Consider the following 12,930-nt stretch of genomic DNA (forward strand, 5'->3'; position numbering starts at 1 on the left):
CCACTGCTCGAATACTTTTCATTCATTATGTGTTTGCATATTTTCACCATCACTCGCGTCAGACAGAGTTCTGTTTACTTTAGACTTTAATCTCGCTTTAACGTTTTTTCAAAAATAGACAGAAACAGAAACTCCAATCCTATAGGATTAAACCTGTATAATTCTTCAAGAAATCTTTACTTTTTTAATCGTTACTGCACCCAATGCTTTCACCATTCCTTGCACTAAAGTCCACACGGGCCAGTTCAATACTGTAATTTGTTGTGGTACAAAATTGTTTGATTCGAACCCATTAACCTCAAACGGTTCACTGACGATACTTTAATTGAGTATTTGGAATTAATTGCATTTCTGACGGGCTGTGGTGTTTGCTTTTGTTGCTAATAATTTTAGTGATTTTCTTCAGTTGGTTATCCTAGAATCACTACTGAAACAATGGCTCTGCGGCGTTCAGTGATCAGCAACTGAGTAGATAAGGCGGGATTAGATCGGAATCTGAGAACAATTGAGTGAAATACCACTCCAAGTAGAGACACTCAGAGAAAATTATTTCGATAATCGAATGATGGGAAGGGATATGTCTGGCTGGCTTTACTTTCTTAACAGTGATGATGATTGGATTAAGTTACCATATCGAATCGAGGCCACACTTCAGATTTTTGCTTACATTCACTACCCCATCCTTGGCATTGTTGGTGTCGCTGGTAAGTCTGTGCCACACAGTAATATTCTGTTAACCATGCTGAACAGCGTAACTCTTATTGCCATTTACTCATCACGTTTTACCGATACACTTGTGCCTTTTAATTCTCTTTATTTGACTGTTCTCTCTGCAGAAATTGTTAATTTGTCATCATACTTGTTATTTCTTCCCAACTATTTTCAGGATTTAAGGCAACATAAGTAAAGAAATCCAGCTATTAAATCTGCAAACTCTTCACTGTTGTCTGTTTTCATTCTTAGTTATTCTTCCGGTCTGGTTAAACTTGCTCTCATTTCCGAGATTTACTTGATACCTTTATTTTAGGAATGGTCTCACGCTGCTTTCCACCTCCCCATTTCTGATGGCAGCCACTCATCCTTCTCACTAGTTTCTCTTTCTGTTCTGTGGCTGGGCAGTTTCTCTCTCATGCTGCTGGGCTGTTAATTGTTAAGCTCTTGTCAATTTCTTACAGCTAAGCTTCTGTTTGATGTTGTTGGGTTGTGAACATTAATGAAGATATGTTCATAATCTTTCTTAGTCTCGTTCTGGTCACTCTGTTGCTCTTCTTTTCTCTTCTGTAGTTACTCAACCTCGTACTATCCTCTTCTGCTCTACCATCTCGCTACTGTTTCCAACCTGTTTTCTTTTGATTTTTAATGCTCTCACTTGACTTCAAATGAACCTTCCTCCAACAATGCTTCTTTAAACCCTCTATAATATCTTACCTGCTTTCAGACTCACATTTCATCCTCATCTCTCGTCTAATTTACTCTTCGGGTTACTGCTATTTGATTGTTTTTCTCTGCCTTCCTTGCTCTGTCTGGGTGCAATGTTTGTTGTAACTTAAGGCCGTGTCTGGTCATCACTGTTCATCAATACTCTGTCCTCTGTCAGTTTTTAATATTTGATTGGCATTCGCAGGTCTGTGCAGCAAAAACTCTGTGTTACAAAATTGTTCCTGCTTTGCTCTCAATATCACAGCCGCTCACTGTCTCCACTGCCACTGATCTTTCCCATTGTCAACGATACCAATCAACTCTTTCGATCTCTGACCCGCTGTTCCTCTCAGAGAGACTCTACATCTATTCTTTCTGCTAATTTTTTGCTTTTTCTCTCACTTTTCCTCTCAGTCTTTCATGAAACTCTTTGGCTCTCTGCTGTTGATCCTTTCGATTTCTACTTGTAACCTGTCTTTTTGTGCTAACATTCCTGTTGATGTCTCACAATACACTAACACAACTAGCAGATTTTCTTCTGGGTAATCAATTCGCCACCCCATCGCTATGTTGAAGTGTTGTCTCTCAACCTATTCATTCACTCTGCTGATCTTCCTCTTGTGATCTCACTCTGCACTTAGTCTTCTTGCTGAGATTCTGGACACTCCACAATCAGGTCCTCCACTCGTGTTCTTCTTGCGTTCACACCACATTCACTCTATGCTCACTATATACGCACACTTTCTAATTTGCATACTGATTATCTGTTTTTTGATGAAACTCTAGGTCTATCATTCATCACCTAAATTGTCTGAACAATGTCCTTCACTCTTCCGTTGCACTCTCTGTTGATTTCCCCTTGTTCTTTCACTCGTTATTCATTCTCTCTAGTGATGTAACAGTTGATCATTCAGTGTGCGCTTGTTCTTTTCATTGATGTTCCTCTTGGTCGCTCAACTCATACTGACTTACTCTTCTGATTTTTCAGATTGGTCAACCATTCCTTGTCTCTGCTGTTGGTCTATGTTCAGTCCCTCTGCACTCATATTCTACTTGATTTGTCATTCTAAATTCACTCCGTGTGCTGATGTGCCTTTTAGTTTCTCACTCCACACAAACACTTCATCTTGGTCTTAATCGACACTCACATTTTATGATAATTTTATGCCTAACGCTCATTATACGCTTACTATCTTTACTAATTCAACGTTTTTATCTCCTACTCCAGTCTCAATCTCATTCATTGTTATAACTACCGCGTGTTTGTTTATAACATATACTCCCATAACCTGCTGATCTATCTCTTGATCAAACTTGAATGAGAAAACAGGCCCTCCGGCCCAAACAAGTTCACCAGACCCATTCCCCTACATTTTCCCCTTCGCCTAATACTACGAGGAAACCAGAGCAGCAGGAAGCAACCTACGCAGGTACGGGGAGAATGTGCAAACTCCACACATTCAGTCGACTGAGGCAGGAATTGAACGCAGACCTCTAATTCTGTGAAGCAGCAGTGCTAACCACTGAGCCACTGCGCCGCCCATGGTGAACCGTGCCTGTCGATGTTTCCCATTGTCTCTCTTTGGTGTACAGCCAGTTTCCTTTATGCTGTTCCTCTGTATCTCTCACTTCATACTCATTCCTTTTGCTTATTCGGCTGATTTTCCTCACTTTCCGTTCTGTCTATCTCTGCTGAAGGTCCTGTGAAGCAAACCAAGTTTGTGCAAGTTGTACTGCTGTTTGTGGCCTCACGAAACACTTATTTTCTGTGCTAACTTTTCCGTTTGTCTCACTTTCTCTCTGATGATGTTCCTGTTAAATCTCTCACTCTACAATCATGCTTTCATCTGAGGTTTGTCTTGGTCTCCCTTTGCACCCAATTCATTTTAATATTTATTACACTCAGTCTCGTTGCTGATATTTACATTGGTCTCTCACCCAACAGTCATTCTGCTAAGTTTCTTCTTGTTCACTCATTGAATATCCAATCTACAGTCTGATCTTTTTTTGTCCACTCAATCGACGTTCCCTGTCTTGATATTCCAATTTGTCTCGAACTCAACACTTACCCTCAAAGCTAATCGAATCCCTTCATTTAAATCTACACTCATAATTGCCACTGATTTCTATCCCGATGTCATTGTGCATGTATTGTGCATATTAGTGTTGGTCTTGGTTTCTCACTTTGCAGTTACTTGTTATGTTGAGTTATCTCTTGATTCTCACGTTCACCCTCTCTGCTAGCGTTTCCTTGATCTCTCATTCTGCAGTCAGACTTTTTTTAATTAAAAAAGAATGCCTTTTGATTCTAACTTTGCAATAGTATGCTTCTCGATGTTCCTTTAGATCTCTGACCGATTTCTCACTTTCTCTGCCTTTCCCTTCCTTTATATATCTCTTGCACTCCTTTGATTTTCCTAATTGGCACTAATTTAACTGTCAGTGTCACTTGTTGCTATTTCAGCTAGTCTCCAGCTTTACAATGAAATTGTCTGGTGATGTTCTTGGGTGATATCTCAGTCTACATTCCCTTTATATGATGATGCTCGTTTGGTAGCATCATTCAAGTCATTTTGTATACCAGTGTTTTGGTTTAACAGCATAGCACTTCCTCTTCCTGCTGATGTTACTCTTTGTCTCTCATCGGAAATGCTGTCTCTCTTATAATGTTCCTCTTGGTGTCTCACTATATGTTCACTTTCTCTGTTGATAATCTTGTTGACCTTTTTTCTCCACATGGAATATGTTTATCAATGTTCCTACTTGTCACTTAACCTGCTGATTTTTCCTCTGATTTGTCACTCGACATTTACCCTCTCTGTTAATGTGATATTGATTTGCTGACTGCCTGATTATAATATCACTGATAACAGTGTGTCCTATCAAGTCTTTTCAACTCAGTTATTTTCATCATCCCCTTGTTGCCTTCAGGATAGCTTTGCCACATATATTCATGAATAATTTCTGATTTTCTACTTTGATGACACCCAATTTCCAAAATTTTCTCGAAACAACATACTCGCAAAATGTATGCCAACGTTCTGCATCGCTCACTCTTCCTGTTCTCTTTGCTCTCTCTATCATTAATCCTGTATCTCTCTCTTTCTACAATTACTGTATTTGTTAGTGTTCGTCTTATAGAGTCATACAGCCATTGTTATTAAAGCATGTAAACAGAAACTTTGGCCCAACCAGTCCAAGCTCACCATAATCCCAAACTAAACTAGTCCTACTGGCCTTCGCTTCGTTCATATACTTCCAAATCCTTCTATTCATGAACTTCACCAAATGTATTTTACACTTTGTAACTGGACCTGCATCCATCACTTTCTCTGACACACACACCACTCTGTGTGTGTGTGTGCGTGTGTGTGCGTGTGTGTGCGTGTGTGTGTGTGTATTAAGTCCGTTGATATATTCCCCATCTCCCCTTAAAAGTATGCTCTCTTGTTTTGGTGTCCCCCACCATATGAAAATGACTTAAATCATTTACCTTATTTATGCCCTTCATGATTTAATTAACCTCAATTAGGTCACCACAACTTCCAACACTTATTTTCTCTTAGACTTGGTGTCCTCAATACAGCGCTATTCCATATTTTTCACGAATTATTTCTAATTTTGCACTGGTATGAAAGATTTTTTTGGAAATGATTCCAAGTGAAAAGAAAAATCGGAAATATATGCTACTCTCCTGTATCTCTCACCCTTTCACTACTGGGTTTACGACCTTTCAGAATCAGACAATTCTGTTACTCTGGTCCAGTATGAGCTGTTGTGCACTTGCTCTGGATTCAAACAAATTGCAGGCCATGCCCATAATATGATAAAAGTTTGTGAGATTTGTAGCTCGGGTGCTCGTTGTTGTGGTTCTGTTCGCCGAGCTGGGAATTTGTGTTGCAGACGTTTCGTCCCCTGTCTAGGTGACATCCTCACTGCTTGGGAGCCTCCTGTGAAGCGCTTCTGTGATCTTTCCCCTGGCATTTGTAGTGGTTTGAATCTGCAGCTTCTGGTTGTCAGTTCCAGCTGTCCACTGCAGTGATTGGTATATTGGGTCCAGGTCGATGTGCTTATTGATTGAATCTGTGGATGAGTGCCATGCCTCTAGGAATTCCCTGATTGTTCTCCATTTGGCTTGTCGTATAATAGTAGTGTTGTCCCAGTCGAACTCATGTTGCTTGTCATCTGCGTGTGTGGCTACTAAGGATAGCTGGTCGTGTAGTTTCGTGACTCGTTGGTGTTCATGGAAGCGGAGTTAGTTCTATTTGGGCAATGGTCATTGCAACCTCATCATTCACAGATGACCATAGCATTACAGCAACCAGCTGCTTCCATCAACAAACTTGGACACCAAAAAAGAAAAGGGAGAGTCGGGGAAGCGTGAGCAACCCAGGAGTGGTGTGACATATAGTGGGAGTGGCAGAAGTTGAGGGTGAAGTGTTGGTCATTGGTAGGGGATGTGGCAGCAGAAGCGGCAGTTTACGAGAATTAGGAGTGGCAGGAAGAGGTAGGAAGGAGGATGGGTGGAAAATGACATATTAGTGAAATGTTAAAGTTGTATTTGGAGAAGAGAGATTTATCAACTGTCAAACAAAAATTGAGAAAAGATTGCTGATTTTTTTTCTAACAATTAATTCTTTTTCAGATTGTCCATTCATTCTGGTTTTATGTACCACCAAAAAGTGAAGATGACGTGCTTTGTTCCCCTCGCGCATTGTCTCAATGCGTTTGGGTGTTTGCTCCAATTGCTTTCTTACAATTCACGATAAGCATGTAAGTATGATTAATCTCTCATAGGTTGTCTATAATTTTCAATTTAATTGAATTTACCCTCATAACTCTATGGCAAGTATTTTCGATCAACATCATTAAGGTGGGATAGACTTTTGGGTTTTTGGATTGGATAAATTATTTGGTACTCTGTTTTCTGTTCTTTGTGTTTCATTCAGAAATCTTGCAAATGGAGTTTACTGCGGAAAAGTGAGAGGTAATTCACTTCGGATGAAGTAACAGGAATGCGGAGAACTGAGCTAATGCTAAAACTTCTGGCAATGACGATAAACAAAGAGATCTCAGTGTCCAGGTGCATGAATCTCTGAAAGTTTCCACCCAGGTTGACAGACTTATTCAGAATGCATATGGTGTATTGGCATTTATTGATGGGGGTTTGAGTTTTGGTCACGCTTCAGCTGTACAAAACACTGGTAAGGCCGCAAGTGGAGTATTGTGCTCAGCTCTGGGAGCCACATTACACGGAGAATGTAGAAGCTTTGGAAAGTGTTCAGAGGCGAATTACTAAGATGTTGCCTGGTATGGATAGAAAGTCTTACGAAGGAAGGCTGAGGGAACTGAGGCTGCTTCATTGGGGAGAGGAAGGATGACAGGTGACTTAATCAAAATGTATACGATAATCAGAATTTTAGGTGGTATGTACAGTGGGAGCCCTTTTCATCGGATGATGAAGGCTAACACGAAGGGACACAGTTTAAATTGAGGGGTGATAGATATCAGGGGTATTTTCTTTACTCATAGAGTAGTAGGGTCAGGGAATGGCCTAACTGCAGCAGCAGTAGACGGTAAGGGTATTTAAATGGGCATTCAAAATACATATGGATCACAATGGAACCGTGTATGTCAGATGGGAATCAGCTTAATTTCATAGGTCGGCGCAACATCCAGGGCTGAAGGACGAGCACTGCACTGTAACATACTGTGTTCTATGTTCTAAACTCTGTTTTGCTTAAAACGAAGTTATTTAACCAGCTGATTCTCTCCTGGAATAGCCTTTCAAAGCTTGTTTAAAACAAATGCAAAGTTAGGTTCTGGGCTACCATCTTGGAATGTTTTGCGTTGTCTCGGCCTTCCCATAAAAGATTGGCGGCTCTTTGAGGGATTTGTTCTGCAGTTCCAAACCAGGATTTAGATTTGTTGGACTAGAAGGCAGCGAATCGGAGGTGTTGGCGTCTTTTATTACTGCTTAAACAGTCCTTGGGATAACAATGGCGTTTTCAGTCACGATTATTTTTTTCTAGGGGTGGAAGAGGTGATCTTGAGGGTTTTACGAAAGGTGGTTAAGGCCAAGCTGCAGGAAATTGCGGGCAATCTGCAGTTGGAATTGCTTCCTTCTGTGAAGAAAGAAGATATAATTACAGCACTAGCTGAGCATTTAAGTTTGCTGAAAACAGCATCAGAACCTTTAGAGATGGCTAAAATTCGAATGAAAATGAAGCAGCTTGAGTTCGCAGCAAAAGACAAGAAATTACGTTTAAAAGCAGAAGAGAGAGAAAAAGACAGCGAGTTTGCACATCAGAAATGAAGGCTGAAGGTAAGGTTAGTGAGGAAGACAGTGAGGATGAGCAAACGTAATATCTTCAAAAACCTGGCGAGAAACTGTTTAAAAATATTCAAGCATTTATTAAATTTGACGAGAAGGATGTGGAAGCCTTTTTTCAGCTCATTCGACAAAGTCATGGACGGGTTGGACCGAAGGGTCTGTTTCCATGGTGTACATCTCTATGACTCTATAAATGCCATGGTCATTAACCATGCGGGTTTTGTTGATCCAAAGAAAACGTGTAGAAAGAGATAGTGAGGTATTCAAATCATTACCGGAGGAGGTATCTGCAGAATATGAGAAAGCCATTTTGATTGGATACGAGCTTGTGCCAGAAGCCGAAGGACAGCGTTTCAAGAATCTAAGGAGTGGCCCTACTTTGAGTTTGAAAGGATCAAACAAAGTAATTTTGATAGTTGGATAAGAGCATTCAAAATAGAGCGAACCTATGAAAAAAGCTACGATGCTCTTACAGGGACAATCATTTTGGTGCATTCACGAAGTAACTTTCTGAGGTATTGCGAACTCATGTAGTAAAGCAGAGAGTTAAAACGGTAAGAATAGCAGCTGAAGTAGCTGATGATGATGAATTGTTCCAGAAAATAAAGTTTGAATCCAGCATCAACTTCAGTCTATGAGGTATAGAAATTAAGGGGAAAGAGAAATTCTCAAGTGGAAATGGAAAGGTGCACTCGGTGAAGTTCAGAAGGATAACCTACCACAGGCTAAAAAGAAAACCCTTCAAGGGGTCAACAATGTTATGAAGCCTGATTTCACTGCAATAAATTAGGCTGCATGGAATCCCAATGTTAGTGGGTTAGGAAAAGTATTGGAAATCCAGATTTAAGAATACAAGTTAAGCCAATGAGTTCTGTTAGAATAGTAACAGAAAGCACAGTGGAGGCTAGAAAGCTGCACCAGAATGTACAAGCTGATCGAGCTTGGTTCGGGAGAAAGTGTCAGATCTTCTTAACATATATGTATGTACCTGCGAAGGTAAAGCTCATTCGTATAGACCAGGAGAAGTAGGTAAAAATGTTATTATATTAAGAGACATTACATCCTTTCAGTCTGTGACGTTGAAAGATGAGTAGACATGTACTTCTAAAAGGACTATTGCTGGAAAATTACTGCTAAAGGAAATTCATGGTGAGACTAAAAAGGCTGAAATATGTAAGGTTGTAGAGTCCAGAGAAGAGTGGAGAATTCGTGATAGGAGTACTGGACAAACTCTCAGCTTCATAAATGCAATTTGTCCTTGCTAATGATATGGCTGACACACTGGTAGGAGTGATGCCCAGTGTGGTTGACAATCCAATGATAAATTGAGAAAACTGAACAATTGCAGGACATACATCCTTGAATTTTCTTTTTAACAATGTGATATACAGTTCACAAAACTACCAGTTGAAACAGGAGAGGTCAAAGAGCACAGACATAAAAGTTGAAGTGGAATTAGCAGAGACTCTGTGTGGTCACATGGCTGAGACAAAGCAGAAACAAATAGATGACAATGTTGGCATCTTTAGCTCAGATAAATTAAATGAGTTACAGCAGAACAATGAAAATTTAAAATAGTTGAATCAAAAGACATACATAGAGAAGGGATCCAAATATATTCCTGAATGTTATGACGTTAAAAATGATGCCTTAATGAGGAAATGGATACCAACACACGTTCAGGCATATGAGAAATGGATATTCATCAAATTCTGTTGCCAGTGGGGTACGGAAAGGAGCATTGCGAGTGGCGCCCAAGCTACTACTTGGGGGTTATTTAGAACTGAGGAAAACACAAGCTGAAATGCAAAAAAGATTTTTACAGACATGGACTGCACAAGGCTTTGGTTGAATTTTGCCAGACGTGTAATACATACAACATAGAACATTACAACGCATTACTGACCCCTTGGCCCTCGATGTTGTGCCGACCTCTGGAACCAATCTGAAGCCCATCCACTCTTCACTATTCCCTTTCCATCTGTATGTCTATCCAATGACCATATAAATACCCTTAAAGTTGGCAAGTATATTACTGTTGCAGGCAGTGCATTCCATGCCCTTACTACTCTCTGATTAAAGAAACTACCTTTGATATCTGTCCTATATTGATTACCCCTCAATTTAAACCTATGTCCCTTTATGCAAGCCATCAACCATCGAGGAAAAAGTCTCTCATTGTCCTCTATCTAACCCTCTTATTATCTTGTGTGTCTCAGTTAAATCACCTCTCAAATTCCTTTTCTCTAACAAAAACAATCTCAAGTCCACCAGCCTTTCGACACACAACCCTGCCGCCATACCAGGTAACATCCTGGTAAATCTCCTCTGAACCCTCTCCAAAGCTTCCATATCCTTCCTATAATGCGGTGACCAGAGATGTACGCAATACTCCAAGTGCGACCGCACTAGCATTTTATAACGCTGCATCATGACCTCATGGCTCCGAAACTCAATCCCTCTTCCGATAAAAAAAAATGTATGCCTTCTTGCCAACTCTAACAAACTGCATGGCAACTTTCAGTCATTTCTGTACATAGGCCCAGAGATCTAATTTGCTCATCTACGCTACCAAGAATCTTATCATTAGTCCTGTACTCTTTATTCTCATTGCTCTTTCCAAAGTGAATCATCTCACTCTTTTCTGCGTTACATTCCATTTGCCAACTGTCAGCCCTGCTCTGCAGCTTATCTGTGTTCCTTTGTGACCTGCAACATCCTTCAGCACAATCCACAACTCTACTGACCTCAGTGCCATTTGTAAGTCTTCTAAGCCCTCATCCATGTTATTTTAAAACATGGCAAACATCAGCGGCCTCAGAACTGATCATTGTGGTGCACCACAAGTAACTGATGTTCAGGGTGAACATTTCCAATCAACTATCACCCTGTGTCTTCTTTCAGCTAGCCACCTTCTGATCCAAACTGCAAAATCAGCCACAATCCCATGCCTCTGTATTTTGTGCAACAGCTTACCAAGGCGAACCTTTTAAAATATCTTACTGGAATCAATATACACCACGTCAACCACTTTACCCTCATCAACCTGTTTGGTCACCAAGTCAACGGGCTAAATAAGGTTTATGAGGAGCGGCCTACCCTTCACAAAACCGTCTTGCTTATGTTAGTCTTCCTACATGATTATTAATCCGATCTCTTAGAATTCTTTCCAATATTTTACCGAGAACCAAAGTAAGGCTCCCTGCTCTATAATTACTAGAGATGTCTCTATTCCCCTTCTTGAATAAGGGGGCAACTTTTTCAATCCATCTGAAGTATATCCCTATCCCTTTCCATCACTGAAGTAAACATGACCGAATTGTGCTCTCTGATCCAAATCTAACACCTCGCCTGGTTCATTACTCAGTAACAGATCCAATGGGGCCCTACCTCTTGTTGCTTTATCAATATACTATGTCAGGAAACCATCCAGCACACTTGGACAGAAACTGATCAATCTAATGTTCTCGAACTATAGCGTTTCCAGTCAATCTTTGCAAACTTAAAGCCCTCAGGATACCTACTGTTATGAAGGTGAGGGTGTACTGTGCATTTAAGAGAGTGAAAACGAGCAGCAGTACTGGACAGAGAACCAAATGTTGTGAATAAGGTAAGAGTATAACACTTATCGAAAGCTAGATTCGTTGTCTGAAACTGAAGAACAAAGTTTCGAATTAGGACAGTCAGTTTGAAGAAATATCAAATTCCAATCAAGTTTGAATATAGTACGTTTACAATCTTAAACGCCGAATGCTTTGGGTGGTAGAAGACGGGGGAAATCGAACAGTTCTGAGGGCAGCTGCAAAGTCAATCACATCTGCAGATTGCTCAGAGAATAGCTCTCTCAAAGGTACCTTTATCGTTTAGTAATCTGTGAAGTAGAAATCCCTAAAAGGAAGAAAAGAAGATTACACTGCTGACTGTTTTTTGAAATCGTAATCGGCGGATTTATCCGACTGATATTACAGAAGGGAAGATAAAAGATAGGTTAGAGGGTGGAGTTGCAAATAATTCTGAATTAATTGTTCTTTGTTTTACTTTTAGAAAGGCAGTTATTAATTTTTATTTTAAATAGTTCTTGGCTTCACGAATTTTCACAGATTACTGCACGGGGTAAATCTTTTCCTGTTTTGCTGGTTTAAATTAAAAAGTAACAGTTTGGGAGATGGTCATCAGGATTTGAACTGGTTTTGACAGATTTGAACAGATTTATGCTTATGAAAAATGCCGGCAGAATTAATATTTGCAGGTTTGTGTCCTAGATCTTTAAATAAAATGGTGGTGAGACGATTTGTTTAATTTCGGTGTCTTGTGGTTGAATAAATTAACCGTTAGAGAAATGGCTCTGCACTGTCAGATTATGTGTCAAGAGATTATGAAGAGGCTAAACCTGTTATTTTAAGAGCTTATGAATTGATACCAGAAGCACATCGACAGCGGTTCAGAAATACAAAGAAGGATTCAGGTCAAACTTATGATGAGTTCAAAAGAATTAAACATAGTCATTTTCATCGATATGTGCATGCTTTGAAAATAGGCAGGAACTTTGCGGTTCTCAGAAGCAGTTTAAAAACTCACTACCAGAGACGGTAAGAATTCACATGGATGAACAGAAATTTCATGAGCTCAGAAGGGCAGCAGAATTTCCAAATGAGCATATGTTGGTTCATAAGACAAGCTTCCGCCCAGAATTTCGCCCGATGAGGGATAGAAGTTGGGGAAAGGAGGTCCTATATTGCAAAACCAAGAGTAGAGAGCATTGGTAAGAAATTGCCGCAGGATTAAAAAAAGAAGCCCAAGACGGTGGACAGGAAGTGAAAAGTCTGAGGTGTTTTCAATATAACAGAGTGGGACATAGAAAATTACAGTGCTGGTGATTTCAGAAGGGCACTGGGAAAAAGTGATTTCACTGTCAGAAGGTGGGCCACGGTAAGTTATATCGTTGGTTGTTAAAGAAATGCGCAGTGGGAAAAAGTGCGGTAAAGAAGCTAATCCAGTGGCATTTGTGAAGGTAGTAAAGGAGATATCATTAGAGCCGACAAACTGCAGGAGAGTGCACAGCTTTGGCAGGGATTGAGTATAGAGTTATAACCTGATCTTTACAAAGAATTCACCTCTGTGGAAAAGTTTACTGAGAAAGAACTGGGGGACAAGAAGAAGAAGAAGAATTTTAAGAG

General features: G+C 40.1%; 1 protein-coding gene across 1 annotated transcript in view; it reads right to left on the bottom strand.

Annotated features, from left to right (window-relative positions):
• The window catches only part of LOC132837100 (histone H4), a 1,051,674-nt gene that overhangs the window by 794,463 nt on the left and 244,281 nt on the right, over positions 1-12,930 (bottom strand). The window contains exon 2 of the mRNA XM_060856791.1: positions 11,117-11,143. Within this exon, the coding sequence (XP_060712774.1) occupies positions 11,117-11,143 (27 nt within the window). The remainder of the gene's footprint in view (positions 1-11,116; positions 11,144-12,930) is intronic.

This window comes from Hemiscyllium ocellatum, chromosome 49, assembly GCF_020745735.1.
Source record: "Hemiscyllium ocellatum isolate sHemOce1 chromosome 49, sHemOce1.pat.X.cur, whole genome shotgun sequence".
NCBI lineage: Eukaryota > Metazoa > Chordata > Chondrichthyes > Orectolobiformes > Hemiscylliidae > Hemiscyllium > Hemiscyllium ocellatum.